This window comes from Thermobia domestica, chromosome 4 (genome assembly GCF_964235325.1).
Source record: "Thermobia domestica chromosome 4, izTheDome1.hap1.1, whole genome shotgun sequence".
In the NCBI taxonomy this organism is placed as follows: Eukaryota; Metazoa; Arthropoda; class Insecta; order Zygentoma; family Lepismatidae; genus Thermobia; species Thermobia domestica.
Window position 1 is genome coordinate 327,406,654 of NC_137457.1, and position 18,059 is coordinate 327,424,712.

The following is an 18,059-nucleotide window of genomic DNA, read 5'->3' on the forward strand; positions in this document are numbered from 1 at the left end:
GATAGATGCCTTTACTGGTCCCGAGCGTGCTACCTGTGTATTTTGGTTTGAAGAAGCCAAGTCTGCGACAACTGTGCAACGTAATTTTCGTACAAAGTATGGTAAAGATCCTTGCAGTAGACTTACTATTTATCAGTGGCGTAAGTGTTTTATTATTACCGCCGTACTGCCCGTCCGACGTCCGGGATTTCCTAAATGTCCGTTTTCCAGGTAAATAGATCGGCCGAGGTGGGCCAACTGCATGGCCCCCCACGTTCAACGGACCTGACATCTCTTTGATTTCTTCTTTTGGGGGTTCATCGAGGATACCGTGTTTGTTCCAGCCGACTTCTCTACCAGAGCTCACAGCTAGGATCTACCTCACAATTGAACAAGTCACACCTAACATGCTGCAGTAGGTTTGGCACGAAATCGACTTCATATGGGATGTGCGCCCCATTCCCAATGGAAGTGACATTGAACCTCTTTTGGTATAAGGTAAAAACCTTGATGCATTTGACCAAATGACATCAAAACCATGTCTGTAAGATAAATGAATGAATCAATATGAGTTTTCAAAATTATAAAATCCTGTTTGATACACATTGTATATGCGCATAAATTATAGACCTAAAGTACCGACAAACTATACCAGGGTGTCTACTAAAATTCGAAAATGAAATTTCGTGACCTTTTCTTCACCAAATCATAAAATTTCCTAACATTTTCAAGAGCAAATTTGGGTGCGAATTAGGCCGAATTTTCATCCATGCGATAGAAACGTACTTTGCTTGCAATTTGGTAACGTCTAAAGCCGACCACCGACATTTTTGGTGGTGAATTTTAACGTTTTATACAACGAAATTTTCCAATCTGTTATTACATGTGTACAGTTTTAAAAAAATCGTGACACAAAAGCTAAATTTCGGGACTTTTTCGTGACATTCGTGACCGATAGACACCCTGTATACTGATAAACAGTATTTTCCTTCTACTGTTGCGAAGTAAAAAGAAATATTTCTACATTACTCGAAAACACGTGGCTTCGTTTGAAGACCAAACTTGAAGTGACGTCATCACCATATATTGTCGAACACAAAGAGCGGAAATGCATCTTCTTATGAAGTTAGTATCCTAGACATGAGGGAAAAAAAAAAGTTCTACAGCATAACTGATTATATGTATGCGGGCAGAGGCTTTGTGGCAGAGAACCTAAAAGCGTTAGTAGCTGATCGGAATTCGAACTCGGAGTTACACGCACGAAAGTAGCTCTTGTCTACTGTTCTGCTATATGCTGCCATCTTCATTTTAATGAACACGATGGGGTACTCAGTCTGTCAAAATGCACAAACCAATTTGAACATGTACAGGAGAAAGTAAAGAAACACAATTATTTTTAGGTTAACTCCACTGGAGTATATTAATGGAAATATTTGGTCGCAGGAGACAATTTTTCTATACTTGAAAGTGTTGTCCAAAAAAAATCATATGACTAATCAACATTTTAAAACATCTTTAAATACAGCGATAAAAACATAAAAATAATAATAAAAAATCCATTGTGTATGTTATCACAGTACGAACCTAGATTGTTTTTCTTTATCTTTCTATATATAATTATATTGTTACATATATAAAATCATTGTGACGATTTTTTTCTTAAACTTTACAATACATTTGTCCTATTTTAATAGCTGTGACGTAGCTCGAGCAATTTATTTTGTCGTTCTTGTGAAAATATAACAATATCTATAACAGTATTTAATATAATTATTCAAGGTAAACCATAAGTAACACATTCCCTCCAAGGTCTTCATTTTCTTACTGCCTTAAATTGTTTCAATAATTCTATGAACAACAGATATCTCAAACTATGTATCGCAGCCCTGGATTGGTCACGTTTCATTAGGGAAAAAAAAAAAAGTTGAAATGAGAACTTAAAACACAACACGAAATATTTCGCACCGTACAACAGAGGATATTGTCGCTGCGCCTCGAAGAACCGCTATGTGACGTTTTTATCGAAAATGAGTTATGCCGTGCAAATAAACCTGAAAGCTGTCAGGCAGCGTGCCTTATAATGTGATAAGTAAATATTCAATTGTTTCGCCACAGCAATGAAAAGATAATAGATTGAAATTAAAGGGTTCAAGTTCTCATCACCTTCGTATTGATCCTCTATGTGCTTATAAAGGCGCAAAAGATAAACCGACATGTGCTACGTAAACACTAAAATAGTAATATAGTATTGTTGAAGCCAGCTACAACAATATCCAGTGCATAATATACGCAAAACCAATTTTATTAGATTTTTCAAGTGTTTCCGTGTTTATTTTGCCAAATTTTAAGAGTGGAATGTGTTTTGTTTCTTCTGAAAAATTGTGTGCTGTGTATCTCATTAATTTTCTCCTTAAGCAGTTCAGTTATAGTATTTTAATTTCAAATTTCCACGGTAAAAATAATACAAGCTACGATTTGCTTCTAAAATCGGGCACAGTCTCAGAAAGCTGCTACAAATCGTAACTCATTCTCTGACCACACATAGTCGACAATCATGTTCTGTTTAGTAGCTCGTATATTTTTCTGAGCCTGTAATAAGGATAGTTTAATGTAGCAATAGTATTACAGAGTCGAGGTTCAGCGGAGACTTCTTAACAGCACTCCTGCAGCAATGAAGAAAGTCGAAGTCCTTAAGAATTTAGTTGTATCATTTGAAAATCAATGAATGGAATATCAGAACTGAAAGCGTCTCGTACTCTGCGTCTGTTACAAAGTTATAATAAAATTTTTTTGAGTTTTGTTCCCTCACGACGCCATGAATAACTAACGTACAATTAATTGGTCACATAGATCGCCCATCCTTAACAACGCGCCCCATTTTGAGAAGTTCCGGAATATATAAAGCACAGGATTAAGCCCCGAATAAAAATAAACCATGACCTGCACATGACGAAGTAAAGGCAGATATATATTGAAAGCCCCAAATAACCGTTAGCATAATTAAAATAATACACCAAAATTCCTGTACTTGTTTCATCAATATCTGCGTAGTAGTACTAAAATTTTCTGCAATTTTTTGGGGAAAAGTGTTACTTATGGATTACCCTGTATTTGTGTGACCTCTAGTGAATTTGCATCTGCAACAGTCCTAAGCTTTAAACAACAGTTGCATTTCACATGCATACACATTATTCAATAAATGAATGAAGCACAGATAATTTTCCATTACAATTTTACACTGATTAATAAATACCAATATACATATATTGTATATATATATATATATATATTAATTCTTTCAATCAATAATATATTGTTTCCTTGTTTAATCCTTTGATTACCTAATAGTGATTATGCTATAATACTAACAACTTTTCCCGTCTGGAATAAGCCAGCTATTTTGTCAATTGTTACATTCAAGCTCACAGTTATATATACATATTTTGTGTGCCATCTATCCATGGTTTTTCTTTACTTTTGAAATAAGAAAACGAAAATTTTTCTTGACTTTTTTTGATTTCACTCTCCACTCTGAGTTAAAAGGGTGCTCAACAGATGATCAGTCACCGAAGCTTCACAAAGCATGTTTGTGCATTCATCTTGGATTCACCAAATGGACGCATGCGCACTCACACACTAAAGAAGGTGCACAACTATACCAGACACATCAATATATAGATATATATATATAGGGCTACTCTATAATTCAAGTATATATATATACGCATTCTGTATATATAGATATATCTATCTCATGATTCATGATTAAAAATTAGAATAAACAGTTGTTCATTTCGCCTAAACGGTCGGCCGCTTTCAAAATGGATGATACGCCGGCGGGTATCGCACGGGGAGCACCGTTTCCAGGAGTCGAACGCAATGATCCCAACCTAACATTCGGAACATCTTAATACACTTCTCTTCTAGGTCACGTGACGGACGTTCTTCCTGTTGTTTCTGGATCAACTTCACTGCTCGACCGTAGTGTTTCAGAACAATTGCATGCTTCACAGCGAAGTTCACCACCTGGAACAAAAATATAGACTATCAGTAAAAATAATCAACCTAAACCACAGTTTCTTAAACTATTTTTGAGTGGGGACCACTTTTACGGATGATATAGCACTGATAACGGGAAAATAAAAGGATTTCAAGGAAGCACTTTCAAACTTGAACGAATAACTGGAAAAACCATGTAGAATGGAGATAAATAAAAAGAAAAACCAAAGTGATAAAGTGAACAAGAGCAGGACAGGAAGGAGCAAACATACTGCTAGACGGAGAGAAAATCGAAGACATTAAGATGTTCCACTATTTAGGAAGTCTAATATCCTCGGATGGAAGTAGTGAAAAAAGACGTAAGTTCAAGAATAGCGCACGCTAAACAAGCATTCAATAGAAGAAGAGGACTCCTAACATCAAGAAATTTGTCGTTGGATGTTCGTAAAGGATTTATTAAGGCTCTGTTATGGAGCGTGGCGCTTTACGGATCAGAGATGTGGACACTGAGGAAAGCTGAAGTATCCAAGCTTAGAATATCACCATTTGAAATATGGTGCTGGCGAAGAATGCTGCGCATATCATGGACCGAAAGGAAAAGGAACGAAGACGTGCTGAAAGAAGCTAATGAAGGATGACTGATCATGAAGATAATAGGAAAAAGAAGAAACAGCATGCTTGGCCATCTTATTCGGCACTCCAATTGAATCGCCGTGTTGATACAGGGAAAGGCAGAAGAGAAAACAGGAAGTGGAAGACCAAGGATAGAATATCTAGATGCAGTTACGAAGAAGAGACCTTATCAAAGCATAAAACAGCTGTCCTAAAGGAGAGAAAAGTTTCAAAATTTCCATGTTGGCCAGCAACCTATGGATGAGGTGACGAAGAAGAAAAAGAAGAAGGTCACTTTTATCAAGTCAAAAGTTCTCTTGAACTCTTTAAAAATAATGGTTTTAAGTGGAGTATACTGATTGCTCTAAAATTCGCACCCATGCTCAGGAGGAGGGGGGAGGGGGGGGACGATGCTAGATGTAAAAAGATAAAAAAAAAGTTTCAGTGGTAAAGCCCGTAAGATATGACGATGTGGCGATGCCGCATTCCACAATACAACGTAAATGTGTAACAGAAAAGTTACCATTGTCTATCGTGTGAGACTAGCAATTAGCCGATCCATGTTCAAACTTCATCCCGTTTTATTTATTTATTTGTTGGTTTTATTTCGCAAAATACGTTTGCAAACTAAATATGAATGGAACAAACAAGGAATAATCACTCTGCCATATCATATAGAATGTCTGAACGTGCTAACATCGTGAGTCGAACCAAGCTCACATTGACTGATTTTGAGTTTAGCGTTCCGTTCAACACCGAGGCTATACGATTGGTGGAAATAGAGGATAACGTGGGATCCGAAGCACATGAGCTCCCACCAGAAATAAACGCTAACCATACAGCCAGAGAGGAATTCACGTGCATTGGAGGTGAGCCTCCTAGCTGGTGGGTACGAGAGAAATGCGCAAAGCATGCATGTGTACGTAACTTGCTTCTCAAAACATCTACAACCGTATGCCCACTTTGTGACACAAATTAAACACGTTCATTCACTTACATGGTACGTGGGTGTGCTTATTCTTATTTTTATTTCTCCACGCTATTTCCACTTCGTTTCACTGTTTCCATTAACACTTTGCTCGCAATGATGTTTTACAAGGAAAAATAATGGAATCCTTGGTGGGATTTGAACACAGATCAGATGGTTACTAGCAACACACGTTACTTCTACTCCAGGACACAATGGTAATGTTTCTCTGTTAAGACACTTATCTTGTAATGTGACATGCGGTGCTGCGACATCGTCATATCTTTACGGAGCTCTACTGCTGAAGCGAGGCTCTGAAGGTTGAAGATCATAAGTTTTCGTCTTCTTTTTACACTTAGCATCACCCCCACTGAGCACGGACGCGAATTTTTAGTATGTAAGAGTATAATAAAATATTTATCTTTGACTCACTAATACACCTGGGTTTTTAACTTGTTCGTATACGTTTCAACGATTACAGGTCTTTTTCAGTACTATTCATTAAGGATACAAATTCTTCAATGGATACGTATTGAGGATGACGACCAGCAGCGGCTGAAACTTTTACGAACAAATTAAAACATGGGTAGTTAAGTGAGTTCAACATCAATATTTTATTTGCAATGGCCTTAACTAAGAAGTATTTTAGAGCAGATTCGGTAAGACGTTGATTGTTGGTTCAATATGCATCTTATCAGTTCTTTAAAGTACATCAGTGTGCTTTTATTTTTCAAATAATAGTAATTAAAATTCTTTTAATATTATACTGCCATTAATAAAAGGAAATGTATTATCTTATTTAAAAAATAATTAAATGCTGTCAATAATATTTTTATAAGAAGACTAGAATTTTTGCAATCTTTACCTTATCTATATAAATAAATGAAAATGTAAATGACTTTATAACTCTTGAACCACCCGACCGGTCTCGAACAAATTTTCAACATTCATGAGGTTCGGACCTGGGATGGTTTTCACCTATTCACTCTAATGGTGCAACTTAGGGAAAGCAGAGGTGGGCGGGGAAATGTATAATACTGAGTGGCCCATAATTATATATATGATGTTTGACTGACTATAGGATTTGTAATTTTGGACAAAGAAGTCCCGATATGGCAACACTGTATAGTCTGAGAGTGCGGATGATAGTCACTAGACTTAGAACCGTTAGTGTATGCCAGACGGGATGGCGGTACGGTTGTCTCTGGGACAGTGTGTGTGTGTTGTGTGCACTTGTATTATGTGGAGTGATCAACTCCATCTCCCGAAAACGAAATGAAATGAAATGTTTGAGTGTTACGACCCACGATTATGCCGGCTAGGCTGAAGGAGACGGTGATGATGAGAAATAAATGAAATGGTGGAATGAAGAGTGGGAGGAAACGGGAGAACTCCGAGAAAACCCACGCACACGGTGTCTGTCCACCACAAAGTTCACCTCGATCCCCCGATTTGAAACTTCCTGATTATTTCTTATGGGGTGTTCTATAGGACAAAGTGTATTAACATTGCATACGGAATTTATCCGAACTACAGGAAGCTTTCACGGAAGAGTTCCATAGGATACCAGTATGGGTCCGTCAAGCTGTTTGTGACAACGCTGCTCTTCGCCTTACAGGCATGTATAGATTTGGATGGTTGCTCTTCGTCTCCGGGCATGTATCGATTGGATGGTTGCTCTTTGTCTCCAGGCATGTATCGATTGGATGGTTGCTCTTTGTCTCCAGGCATGTATCGATTGGATGGTTGCTCTTTGTCTCCAGGCATGTATCGATTTGGATGGTTGCTCTTCGTCTCAAGGCATGTATCGATTTAGATGGTTGCTCTTCGTCTACAGGCATGTATCGATTTAGATGGTTGCTCTTCGTCTCCAGGCATGTATCGATTTGGATGGTTGCTCTTCGTCTTACAGGCATGTATCGATTTGGATGGTTGCTTTTCGTCTCCAGGCATGTATCGATTTAGATTATTGCTCTTCGTCTCCAGGCATTTATCGATTTGCATTGGTGGACCATGCTATCGGATACCGAGATTAAAATTCTTGTACGAAAAGGTATGCAAGTAATGAGTTTATATTCAATTTCATGTTCAAGTTATGTTGTTAGTTTCTTTACCACAGTCTTTGAATTCATATACATAATTATGGGCCACCCTGTATATTGACTTTAACCACCTGGTAACATTTAAATAGGGTAATTTTACATGTTAAAAAAAGCAAAGAAATGAAACAAATTTATCTGAATCATTGCTTGAGAATGTTGATTAAGGGACAACTTACCTTAAGATCTGTAATCTCACTGAACTTGAGGACGTCCTTCATTATGTTATCAATTGTCTCTATGGAGGGTGCATTATCTGGAGCTTTACCATCCCCGCTGCCTTCTTCAGTTGACGCGTACATGTCACACAGGGCACTGCCCTTCCTCACCAACGCCTCCACTAACGCCCATTTTTGTTTGTCCATTTGGCTTTAAATAAATAAATAATAGTAAATTACACTTCATTTATTTACAAATTTACAAACTTGTTACATTATAGGTCATTAACCACACAAACAGTTTTAACTTTTTTTTTAAGTTGAAAAAATGTACAGAACTAGCTATGAATTTTAGAACAGAGAGGGAAAAATTTAAAATCTACAAGGCTATTTTTACTGGAGAAATTAACACTAAGTAACAACAATGGAGTTTAGCGTGCTTTCCAGGGCTGAGGTCAGTATCTTTTACAGAGATAGATCCATATTTATGGAAACGAAGTGGAACGTCCACTAAGGGTGCTGTAATCGCACGTGTGAGAAAGCAAAGCCGAGTACCCAGATGGCAAGTAGGTATATGGAGAAGACGCTAGCAGACAGTGAAGTGGTCCGAGCCTAAAATGTCTCCAAAAGTCACTCCATTCTGGAAGAGGTATATTTCAGCACTTTTCAATATAGGATACACCTACAATGGAATTGCGAAATAGTGTTTGGCGGAGGGTTTCACTATTTCCAAGAAGGGGAATGACAGTGTAATTAAACGCAACGAACATGCAGCCCCAGAGCACGTACAGCGGCAAGAAAATAACATCCTCGTGCCAAACAGACACTGGATGTGGTTCGACAAGTGCAGCAGATGGTCACACAGAAGAATCCATCGACACAAAGAGCCATCGGTAGGACACTAAGGAAGTCAAAAACAACTGTGTAGAGGATTTCCGGCTTAAAGTGAGGTTTAAGCCACGTGTTCATACATTCGTGAACGCAGAATACAGTGTAGACGGCTCTGTGAACGATACTTGGCGAATGACAAGTGGAAATATGTGGTAACCTTAGACGAGGCCTGAATCTATTTGTTAACTTCCACGCGTGTTGGAGCCCTCTTCTATCGTCCAAAGTCTGTCAAGGAATGGACACTTACCGCGAAAGTTTTCACCGGACTTCATGATGGTTGCCGGTTAATGTCACAAAAGGAAACTCCCATTGCATCAGGTAGCACAAGATATGAAAATTAACGCAGAATACTATCAACACCATGCTCTGGACCAATTATACCGGCGGGATATTCCTTTTTTTTATGGTGCTGAGGTGTCAAAGGTCTTCAGTCGTCAAGACAAAGTGTCCATCCATACGGTTCATCCAACTGTGGCTTACATAAGCCATGAAACGCGAGACTTTGATATCCGTGCTATCCATATTCCGATATTTCTGTCAAGTCCCTCGATCTGCACCGATGGACAAAAGTGCCTTTGGGTTATTGAAGTGAGCTCTTTCCCTCCGGCATCCGCGCACAGTGCAAGCATTCTGAAAAGTTTGCAAGAATGAGTGGTTGAAACTAGATCAGATGTCTCTCAGGAGACGCCTCCTCCAATGGAAACTTCGGTGTTAGTTTATTGCTTATAGCCAGGGTAGGCATATAGAACAGAACAGGTGGGTGGGGATTCCAAAATCATTTCCATAAATATGGACCTACCTCTTTAACAGAAATAAACGTCTACATGCCAGAATGTCAATCATTTGAAGGGGGAAAAATTGCAGCGATCAGCTTGCTGAACTTACCTTGTAATCTGAATGATAAAGTTCAAACACCTTAAAAAGCGATGAATTACACTAAATACAATTATGTGTTCAAAACAAATGTTTTATGTTAATCATAGTTTTACAACAAAAATTATATATATATATAAAAATCAAGCCAATACTATATAAATTGTTACATCATAAGAAAGCTTCAGAACGCAGGCAATTTCTGTTCACTCGATGTGATAACGCATATTTAGGAGGGAGGATCAGACACTAAGGTTACAAACCAATATTTCTGGACTTCCGTCTGTTATAAAGGAATGAGGAGTGTGTGCTAATTGTAATACATGGAGTTGACAACTGTGCACAGTTTCAGTCACCTGTGGTGCTATTTGCAGGTAAACACATAAGGAGACTCGTTTGGAAAACTGGTCTCGCGAAGTAGTCCGCTCAGTTATTCGATTTCTGTGAGCGAAACATGTAACCGCTGCTGAAACTCACCGGCAGCTGGTAGAGGTTTACAGAGAGAGAGACTGTAGTGTCTCATCAGCATATCGCAGAATGGTGTTGAAAGTTTGCGACTGATAGAGAAAACGTCACCGACGAGGAGCGCAGTGGCGGATCCAGCACGGCATCAACAGATTTGAACACAGCTCGTGTGGAGGAGTTGATTCAGAACAACAGGAGGATCACGTTACGGTGTCTGATGGCAGAATTGGAAATGTCGTTCGGAAGAACCTAAGAGGACATCGCTTCGCTTCAGACGAGGAGGTGAAACACTTCCTGACAACATCGCTGAACACGCAAGGACACGATTTTTACCAGGAAGGAATATTCATACTTATCTCACGATGTGACAAGTGTATCAACCGATATACAGGCTATGTCGAAAAATAACCTAAACTATGTACTATCTATTAGCTGTCTTGGCTGTAAGAAGTAAAATATATACGTTTTACTACAGGCTTTGTACCCTTACTTTCTGATCACCCCTCACACTAATAACATGTACTACACATCTATTCCCTGTTAAGCGTAAGCTCTAAACTCCGATAAACAAAATATTAGTATCCATCTACTTGTCACAAATACGATTGGCTAGTGATGTATCCTCCCACGGAGAGGAGCAACTTATACAAGTGCATTTTGACAATACTGTCTCGTGTTGTCCAGATACTTACAGCAGCAGCAGAAAAGAAAGAAGAAAAAACTCGAAAGATTTTTAAAAAAATGATTTGAATTTCGCTGGTAAACAATTGTTGCTTAGTGAGTAAAGATTTACCTTGTTGATGTTTCACCACAACACTCGCGGAACCGGGATTCATGCCAGCCATCTTTTAGACTTTAAAAGCAGAACACGCGTCCATAGTTGAATTGGCGCCATAATTACTGCGCATGCTTATTGTTTATTTCTATTGTTTCATTAACCACGCTCGATTGCAGTATTATTAGGTAATCCGTATTATATTTTTGTCACTTATAATAATGTAGTAGTTTTAGATGGAGCTTCATAGTGAAAGTAATAATCTAATCATATGAACTATTTTGCGGAGGAGTACAAGCGTCGGTAGGCCAACAGCAAATCAGCGAGACTTAGTTTCACGTGGCTTTATTTATCGAGTTTAGAGCTTAGGCCGAACAGGGTTTAGTTTCTTGAGTCAAATTTTTTTAACATGGCACTTATATCTGCTTAAGGAACTAGATAAAAGGTCTTCATACTCAACATCTTAATTTTGATGATTTAGCACAAAATATGATTCAATCTGCGAAACACACTGTAATTCCCGAAATTGCACAACCTAGGGAGAAGTGAACTGTCTAATTTGAGCCGAGAATTTCCCTTGATACTTCACTAAGTTTAGAGGCGGTGCGGAGTGTGCTTACATACTTACTCTTTCTTGTTAAGAGCCCTATGGCAATCTACAATAATTTCACCTTATTTTATTCTCCATGTAACTTTCAAGCAGAAAATGAAATGAAATCTTTGTTTTACATCCTACGGTTATGCTGGCTAGGCTAAAGGAGACAGTGGTGATGAGAAGTGAATGAAATTGTGGAATGAATAAAGTGGGAGGAAACGGGAGAATCCCGAGATAACCCACGCACACGGTATTTGTCCACCAGAGTTTACTTGTCTTAAGCGGGAATTGAACGAAGGACTCCATGCACAGGAGGTGAACACTCTACCACTGAGCCACTGCGGCCCCATGGATTCAAGAAGTTATTGTCAATATTCCAATTGACTTCCTTAAGAAAAGTATCAATTGTAGCCCCGGCCATTTAACAACGTAGGTGACTATGATGAAATTTAGCATATCCTTTTGTTTTCTTATTTAACGAAGGATATATACATGTTTTTCTAATAAATAAAAATCAATTAGCAGTTTTTTCATACCTAATTATTTTTCACCCATCCTGAAGCAATTTCTGTAAGGGACATCTCTTATTTTACCTAGTAACTTTTCACCCACCCTGTAAAAATGAAATGAAATCTTTAAGTGTTACGTCCCACGGTTATGCCGGTTAGGCTAAAGGAGACGGTGATGATGAGAAATGAATGAAATGGTGAAGAAAGTGGGAGGAAAAGGGAGAACCCCGAGAAAACCCACGAGCAAGGTGTTTGTCAACCACGAAGTCCAAACGGCGAGAGCTGGGATCGAACCACAGACCCCAAGCACCCGGAGGTGTACGCTCTACCACTGAGCCACCGCGCCCCCACACCCACCCTATAATAACTTGTGTAACGGACATCTCTCATTTTACCTAGTTATTCTTCGCCCACCCTGTAGTAACTTGTGTAACTGTCATCTCTCATTTATGTCCCAATGGTATTACTGTACTTACGTCTTAATTTTCGCTGCATCAGGCCTCGTGTCTGTCTTCATTCCATAATAGGCTAGCAACTGATTCTGGTCGACAGAGTTGATCACTTTCTCCGAGACTTCGAGCATTTCACACAACACTTTCTCCTTCTTCTCCTTCTCAAGCTCTAAGCACTGCAGCCGAGCAATGTGAACAGGCAAATGGTCCGGGTAATTCTGGACCAGTTCTTGGTACAGTGACAGCGTGTGAGGCGAGTGTTCTGTGAAATACAATTCAATCCCTTTTAATACATTCATGTCTGCATCTAAACACACTAATTCATATATATAAAAAGAAGAACAAATATGCACAAAATTTCTTCGCTTGTACCGGGTATATCAAAAGTCCAGAATCATAGGCCAACTCCGATTTTAGCCAAGATAGAAAACAGATCAATGTTGTTGAAAATAGATGTTTTTTGTTCTAAAGTAGTGGGATTTTTCCAATTGCACCAGCCGTTTGAGTTCCACACAGGCAACGTTTCCAATTCAGTAAGCTGTTCGAACGACCCGAAAACGATAACAGGAATGCACATTGTTAGGTGAGGGAACATAGAACATTTCAATTTAGGATTTAGATTTCTGGGCTTTCTGCACCTATGGCCATTTAGCCTGTCATGTTTGAGCACACTATCTGGGGAATGGGAAAGACGGAAGGGTTGGGGAAGGAAGGGAACGGCCTGGGACCCGTAAGTTAGGTACTACCCCGGCATTTGCCTGGTATGAATGAGGAAAACCTCATTCAGGGTGGCTGGCCTGAAAAGGCGTTTTACACCTTTCCGGTCGAGTGCCCCTACCGGAAATTGAACCCGGGATCGCTCGCACCGAAGGTGAAAGCGTTAGCGACTATGCTCCACGGGGCCACTAGAACATTTCGATTCCGTATTCCAATAACGCAGTATTGGGACCTTGAATAAAAAGTTGAGAAAAAGACTCATAGGATGCTTCGTGTGGAGTATTGTACTGTATGGGTCAAAAACATGGACATTAGACAAAAATGATGAAAAGCGAATGGAAGCTTTCAAAAAGTGGGTGAGAGAAAAATGGAGAGAATTATCTAGGTCGAGCTGAAAACGAATGAGAGGGTGTTAGAAATGGGGAAGAAAAGAATAATTTTAGATATTATTAACAGGAGGAAGAGAAACTGGTTGAGACATTGGTTAAGAAGGAAATGTGTCATAAGGAACGTTTTAGAGTATGGTGGCAGGAAAAAGAAGGAGAGGGCTAAGGAGACTTCAATTAATGAACGATATAAAAACAAAGACCATACGTGAAGACGAAGAGGTTAGTGAAAGACCGTGGAGCATGGAAGCTTCTCAGCTGCCCCAAGTGACCAGCCAATAATAGCAGAATACCTATCATGATGATGATGTGTTGGTGAGGGCCCAAGAAAACAGCCTGCTAAACTGTCAACGTTGCTTCATTTAATATAGGGCACATTACCTGTGAAGAATTCAAACGCCTGGTTCAACTGGAAAAAAATCCACAATTTTAGATTGAAAACGTCGATTTCCTCTGTTTTCACTTGTTTGTATCTTTACTCATAACAGAGTCAACATATGGCCCCGAACTTTTGGTACACCCGGTAGAAAGATAAATGATTTCATCTTCATCAGAGCCAAGCACCCTAAAATAACAATAGTACTAATCTTGTACCCGCACAGAAAGTAAGTCTTCAGTAAATAATTTCAGTAGTCTCTGTTAAATGTCTAAAGTCCCGTGAGTCTACGCCTATAAAGTTCTGACCTACAATCACATAAAAATAATTGTATTTCTTTTAATTTCCCGCCCTACCGCTGACTTCTGAATGCAAGTCCCATATCCGAAAGTTTTATACATGACACATATTGCACAACTAGATGTCAAGTTTCATTCAGCAGATAACTATCAAACATTGTATCTCAACTGTTAAAGGATAGCTTCGCGCCTTAGGTGTTTTCGATATTTCTTCAGTGCACAATCGCCAGCATATCTTCCTTTTAGACACTGTCAGTAACTTCAAAAGCCGAACAACGTACAACAGTCAATTAAGCTTCCTATAAGCGAAGAAGGCTGTGCTCAAATTTATTCATTCAGTCCACAAGTGTCAATTTGATTGATAACAGAGCTCCTTTGTGGCTAAGCGGTTAACGTAAGCGTCTTTAGCGTGGGAGACCCGGGTTCGATTCTCGGCGAGAGCTCATGTGGTTCAGATTCCACGTTAATCAGTAGGTCTACGTCTCATATAGCCTCGCTGATTAAAGGGACGTTAAACTCAAAATCAACTCAACTCATTAATAGTATTACGTTTCAGCACCGATACTCTATGAGACAAAACCTACTGTTTCAAGTGGAAACAAACCACTCGAGTTTCTATCTTAGAGTTACTTTTGTACGTAGAACTATCCCCCAATCAAACTAGGACCACAACTTAGGAAATGAAATTAAATCTTTCGGTTACGCCCTCCTACAATTATATTAACTATAACTAAAATACCTGTTCTTCGCACGAGCAGATTTAGGCTACCACTCACTGACAACTTTCTATCCGGCAACTACCTTGTTGCCCTGACAAAATGCATTGAGTCTTATGGGAGACCGCTTAGTGAGATGACGGCGACAGGAAAGCTGCCGAGGTATCGCCAATGAAGGCAACAGCTCGGCGACGGAACAATTGCGCAACAACTAAAAATGCATTGAGTTTTATGGGAGTACGCTCACGACGGCGACAAACAGGTTGCCCGAAGTGCCTCCATGCAGGGAGATAAATATATAATGTTTTTTGCAAGTTTTATCGCACAACAGTTTGTTCCATGTGTAGCGCGTGAAAAGAAGTGATAGCTTCCATTGCAATCTCTTAGTGAATATAGGATGCAGCAGTTTTTTTTTTTTTTTTCCTTCTTAAGTTCAGAATTAGCACACAAGCAATAGTACATTCTTCGAAGCCCATCGTACAGTGTCTAATCCCACCAAACTGTGATATCAAATGCCCGGCAACTTTTCTGTTGCCGTCGCCAGTGGGTGAGGTTGTGGCAACAAAAATGATTTGTCTCTGTGAAGTTGCTGACTGTAGGCCACAGCGACGAGACAGTTGAACAACTGTTTTGTCGCCAGTGAGCGGTAGGCCTTAGACTACGGAAGTATGAGCCCCCCCCCCCCCCCGTAACCCCTTAGGCTACGCATAGAGAATGAGTTTGGACTTATACGACATCGGAAGTCCAGTTGTCCACAAGTAAGATTACATACACTACCGCTCAAAAGTTTTTAAACACCCTAGATATTTGTAAGCATTTATTTTGGCACGATAACTTTATTGTCTTGCATCAGATGTACTGCCTAAAACAGAATTTGACGACAGTTGAATTCAGGTCTAAGAGGAACTCCAGATGATATGTCAAATTCTTAAAATTGAAACAAAAAAGACATTCTGACATAGGTACTGCATAGAATAAAAAATAGTGTGAAAGGTGAGGCAAGATATTAGTTTTGTTTGGAAAGTGTAGACACAGAGGGTCAATGCAGTGACAGAAATTTGAAAAAGAAAGTAGCTTTCCAAATTTTGCAGTCATCTATACCTTAAGAGATATGCTGGCTTTAAAAAAGCTAAAAACGCCATTTTTTGAAATATGTTTACGACGGTCAATATAAATCCTTCTCTGCTCAATTGTCGCTGAGTAGAAGCGTATATGTAATGCTAGTGGTTACTATTTCAACAACGAAGCATACGAAACCATTGTAAGCACTTTTCAAAGTATAGTATTTTAGACGTTTTAAACGTTTGCATATCAACAAGCTATAAAGAACTGCAAAATTTGGAAAACTACTTTCTTTTTTAAAGTTTTGTTACTGCATTGACCCTCTATGTCTACACTTTTCAAACGAAACTAAAATGTTTGCCTCAAATTCCACACTTTTGTTTATACTATGCAATATCTATGTTAAAATGTCTTTTTTGCTTCAATTTTAAGAATTATAATTTATCATCTGCAGTATCCCTCAGACTTCGATTCAACTGTCGTCAAATTTGATACTATAGGCAGGAGTACCTTTCACGCAGGTCGGTAAAGCTCTCGTGCCAAAATAATAGGATTACAGTACATGTTTACAAAAATCCGGGGTATCTGAAAACTTTTTAGCGGTACTCTATGTCCGCAAGAACACATGAAATATCAGCTATAACACTCATAAAATGAATATTATTTGAATGAGTTATTAATTATTATTATTATAATAATAACGTGTTCCAAACGCTCAATAACAGGTTATGAAATAATTCGTGGAATGAGAATGTGGGAGGAAAGGGAAAACCCCAAGAAAACCCACAATATTGTCCACCACAAACTGTGTGTGTCAACAATACAAGTCATAAAATAGTTGGCGGAATACGGACTCTATTGCTGTCCATCACATAAGCACAAGAACATGGATCGAACACGAACTCTTCGTGCCAACGGTAAGGTGCTCCACTAAACAATATGTTCACCCACAACTCACAAAACAGCATTATTTCGGCCCGCACGATGCGTTACAATTACTACTAAATGAAACACATTACGGTTATTATCCAATTATAAATATATATTTTAAGAAACTCTTGTAAAGTTACATAAAAATAAAAAAGCTGATCTTTAGGAAAGGGTGACCTTTCCATAACATAATTGTAAGTTGAGTTCCAACAGAGAATGCAGAGACATGGCAGTGTAGTTTATTTATAAGAAGAGATATCAATTCACTCACCAAGTTTTCCCAGCCAATTGGTCTTCAGGTCTCTGACTGCTTCACAGTATTCATCGTATTTGCTTTTGTCTTTTTCCTTCTCCTTCTCTTTTATTTCCGATTTCGAGTTCTTCTTCGGAGCCTCAGGCAAGATGTATTTGAATTGATACACGTCCTGCAACACAAAACAATTTTTCTTTCTATTATAAGGTTCCATAATAAAAATGCGCAATTCAAAATAACCCGAAATGTGTGTTACGTAAGATACTTCCTTTATGTGCTGTATGCACCCATGTGTATGTAGTGTGGCAGTGGCGGAACGTCAACGCATGCGCATTGTCTCTCGGGTTGGGGGAATGTTGACCTACCACTTTCTAAAATGAAAAATGAAATGAAATCATTAAGTTTTATGTCCCACAGTTGTGCTGGCTAGGCTAAAGGAGACGGTGATGAGAAATGAATGAAATGGTGAAATGAAGAAAGTCAGAGGAAACGGAAGAATCCCAAGAAAACTCACGCACATGGTGTTTGTCCCCCACAAAGTTTACTTGGCGCGAGCTGGGATCGAATCAAGAATCCTATGCACCAGCCACTGAGCTACCGCGGCCCCCCGCCTCGTAAACGTGTGAACAAATTTAACAAACGAGGTAAGAAGATGACCATAACAAATCAAGGATATACCATAATAAAACTGAACAAATTCGACAGTTGTTCCAACTAACTTCAACTACAACTTTTGTTAAGGCCAGTTTGAGTATCAACATGCTCAAGACAACAGTTCACAGAGTCCTGGGTTTAACAGTTATAAAAAACACTTATCACATTCAATTACGGCATTAAATTCATGAAGAAGTGTCCAAATGGAGCACCACAGTGTGCAGAATTTGTAAATCAAACTGAAAATTAAAGTCTATTAAATAACTTCTTACTCAGTGATAAGGCGACTTTC

General features: G+C 38.9%; 1 protein-coding gene across 1 annotated transcript in view; it reads right to left on the reverse strand.

The window, feature by feature from the left end:
* Nucleotides 1–1,369: 1,369 nt before the first annotated feature.
* TppII (Tripeptidyl-peptidase II) overlaps nucleotides 1,370–18,059 on the reverse strand; it is a 92,276-nt gene continuing 75,586 nt past the window's right edge. Inside the window, exons 20-23 of the mRNA XM_081756820.1 lie at nucleotides 17,132–17,285; nucleotides 12,399–12,636; nucleotides 7,836–8,025; nucleotides 1,370–4,005 (exon numbers count right to left, since the gene is read on the reverse strand). Coding sequence (XP_081612946.1) covers nucleotides 3,796–4,005; nucleotides 7,836–8,025; nucleotides 12,399–12,636; nucleotides 17,132–17,285 — 792 coding nt within the window. The 3' untranslated portion in view covers nucleotides 1,370–3,795. The remainder of the gene's footprint in view (nucleotides 4,006–7,835; nucleotides 8,026–12,398; nucleotides 12,637–17,131; nucleotides 17,286–18,059) is intronic.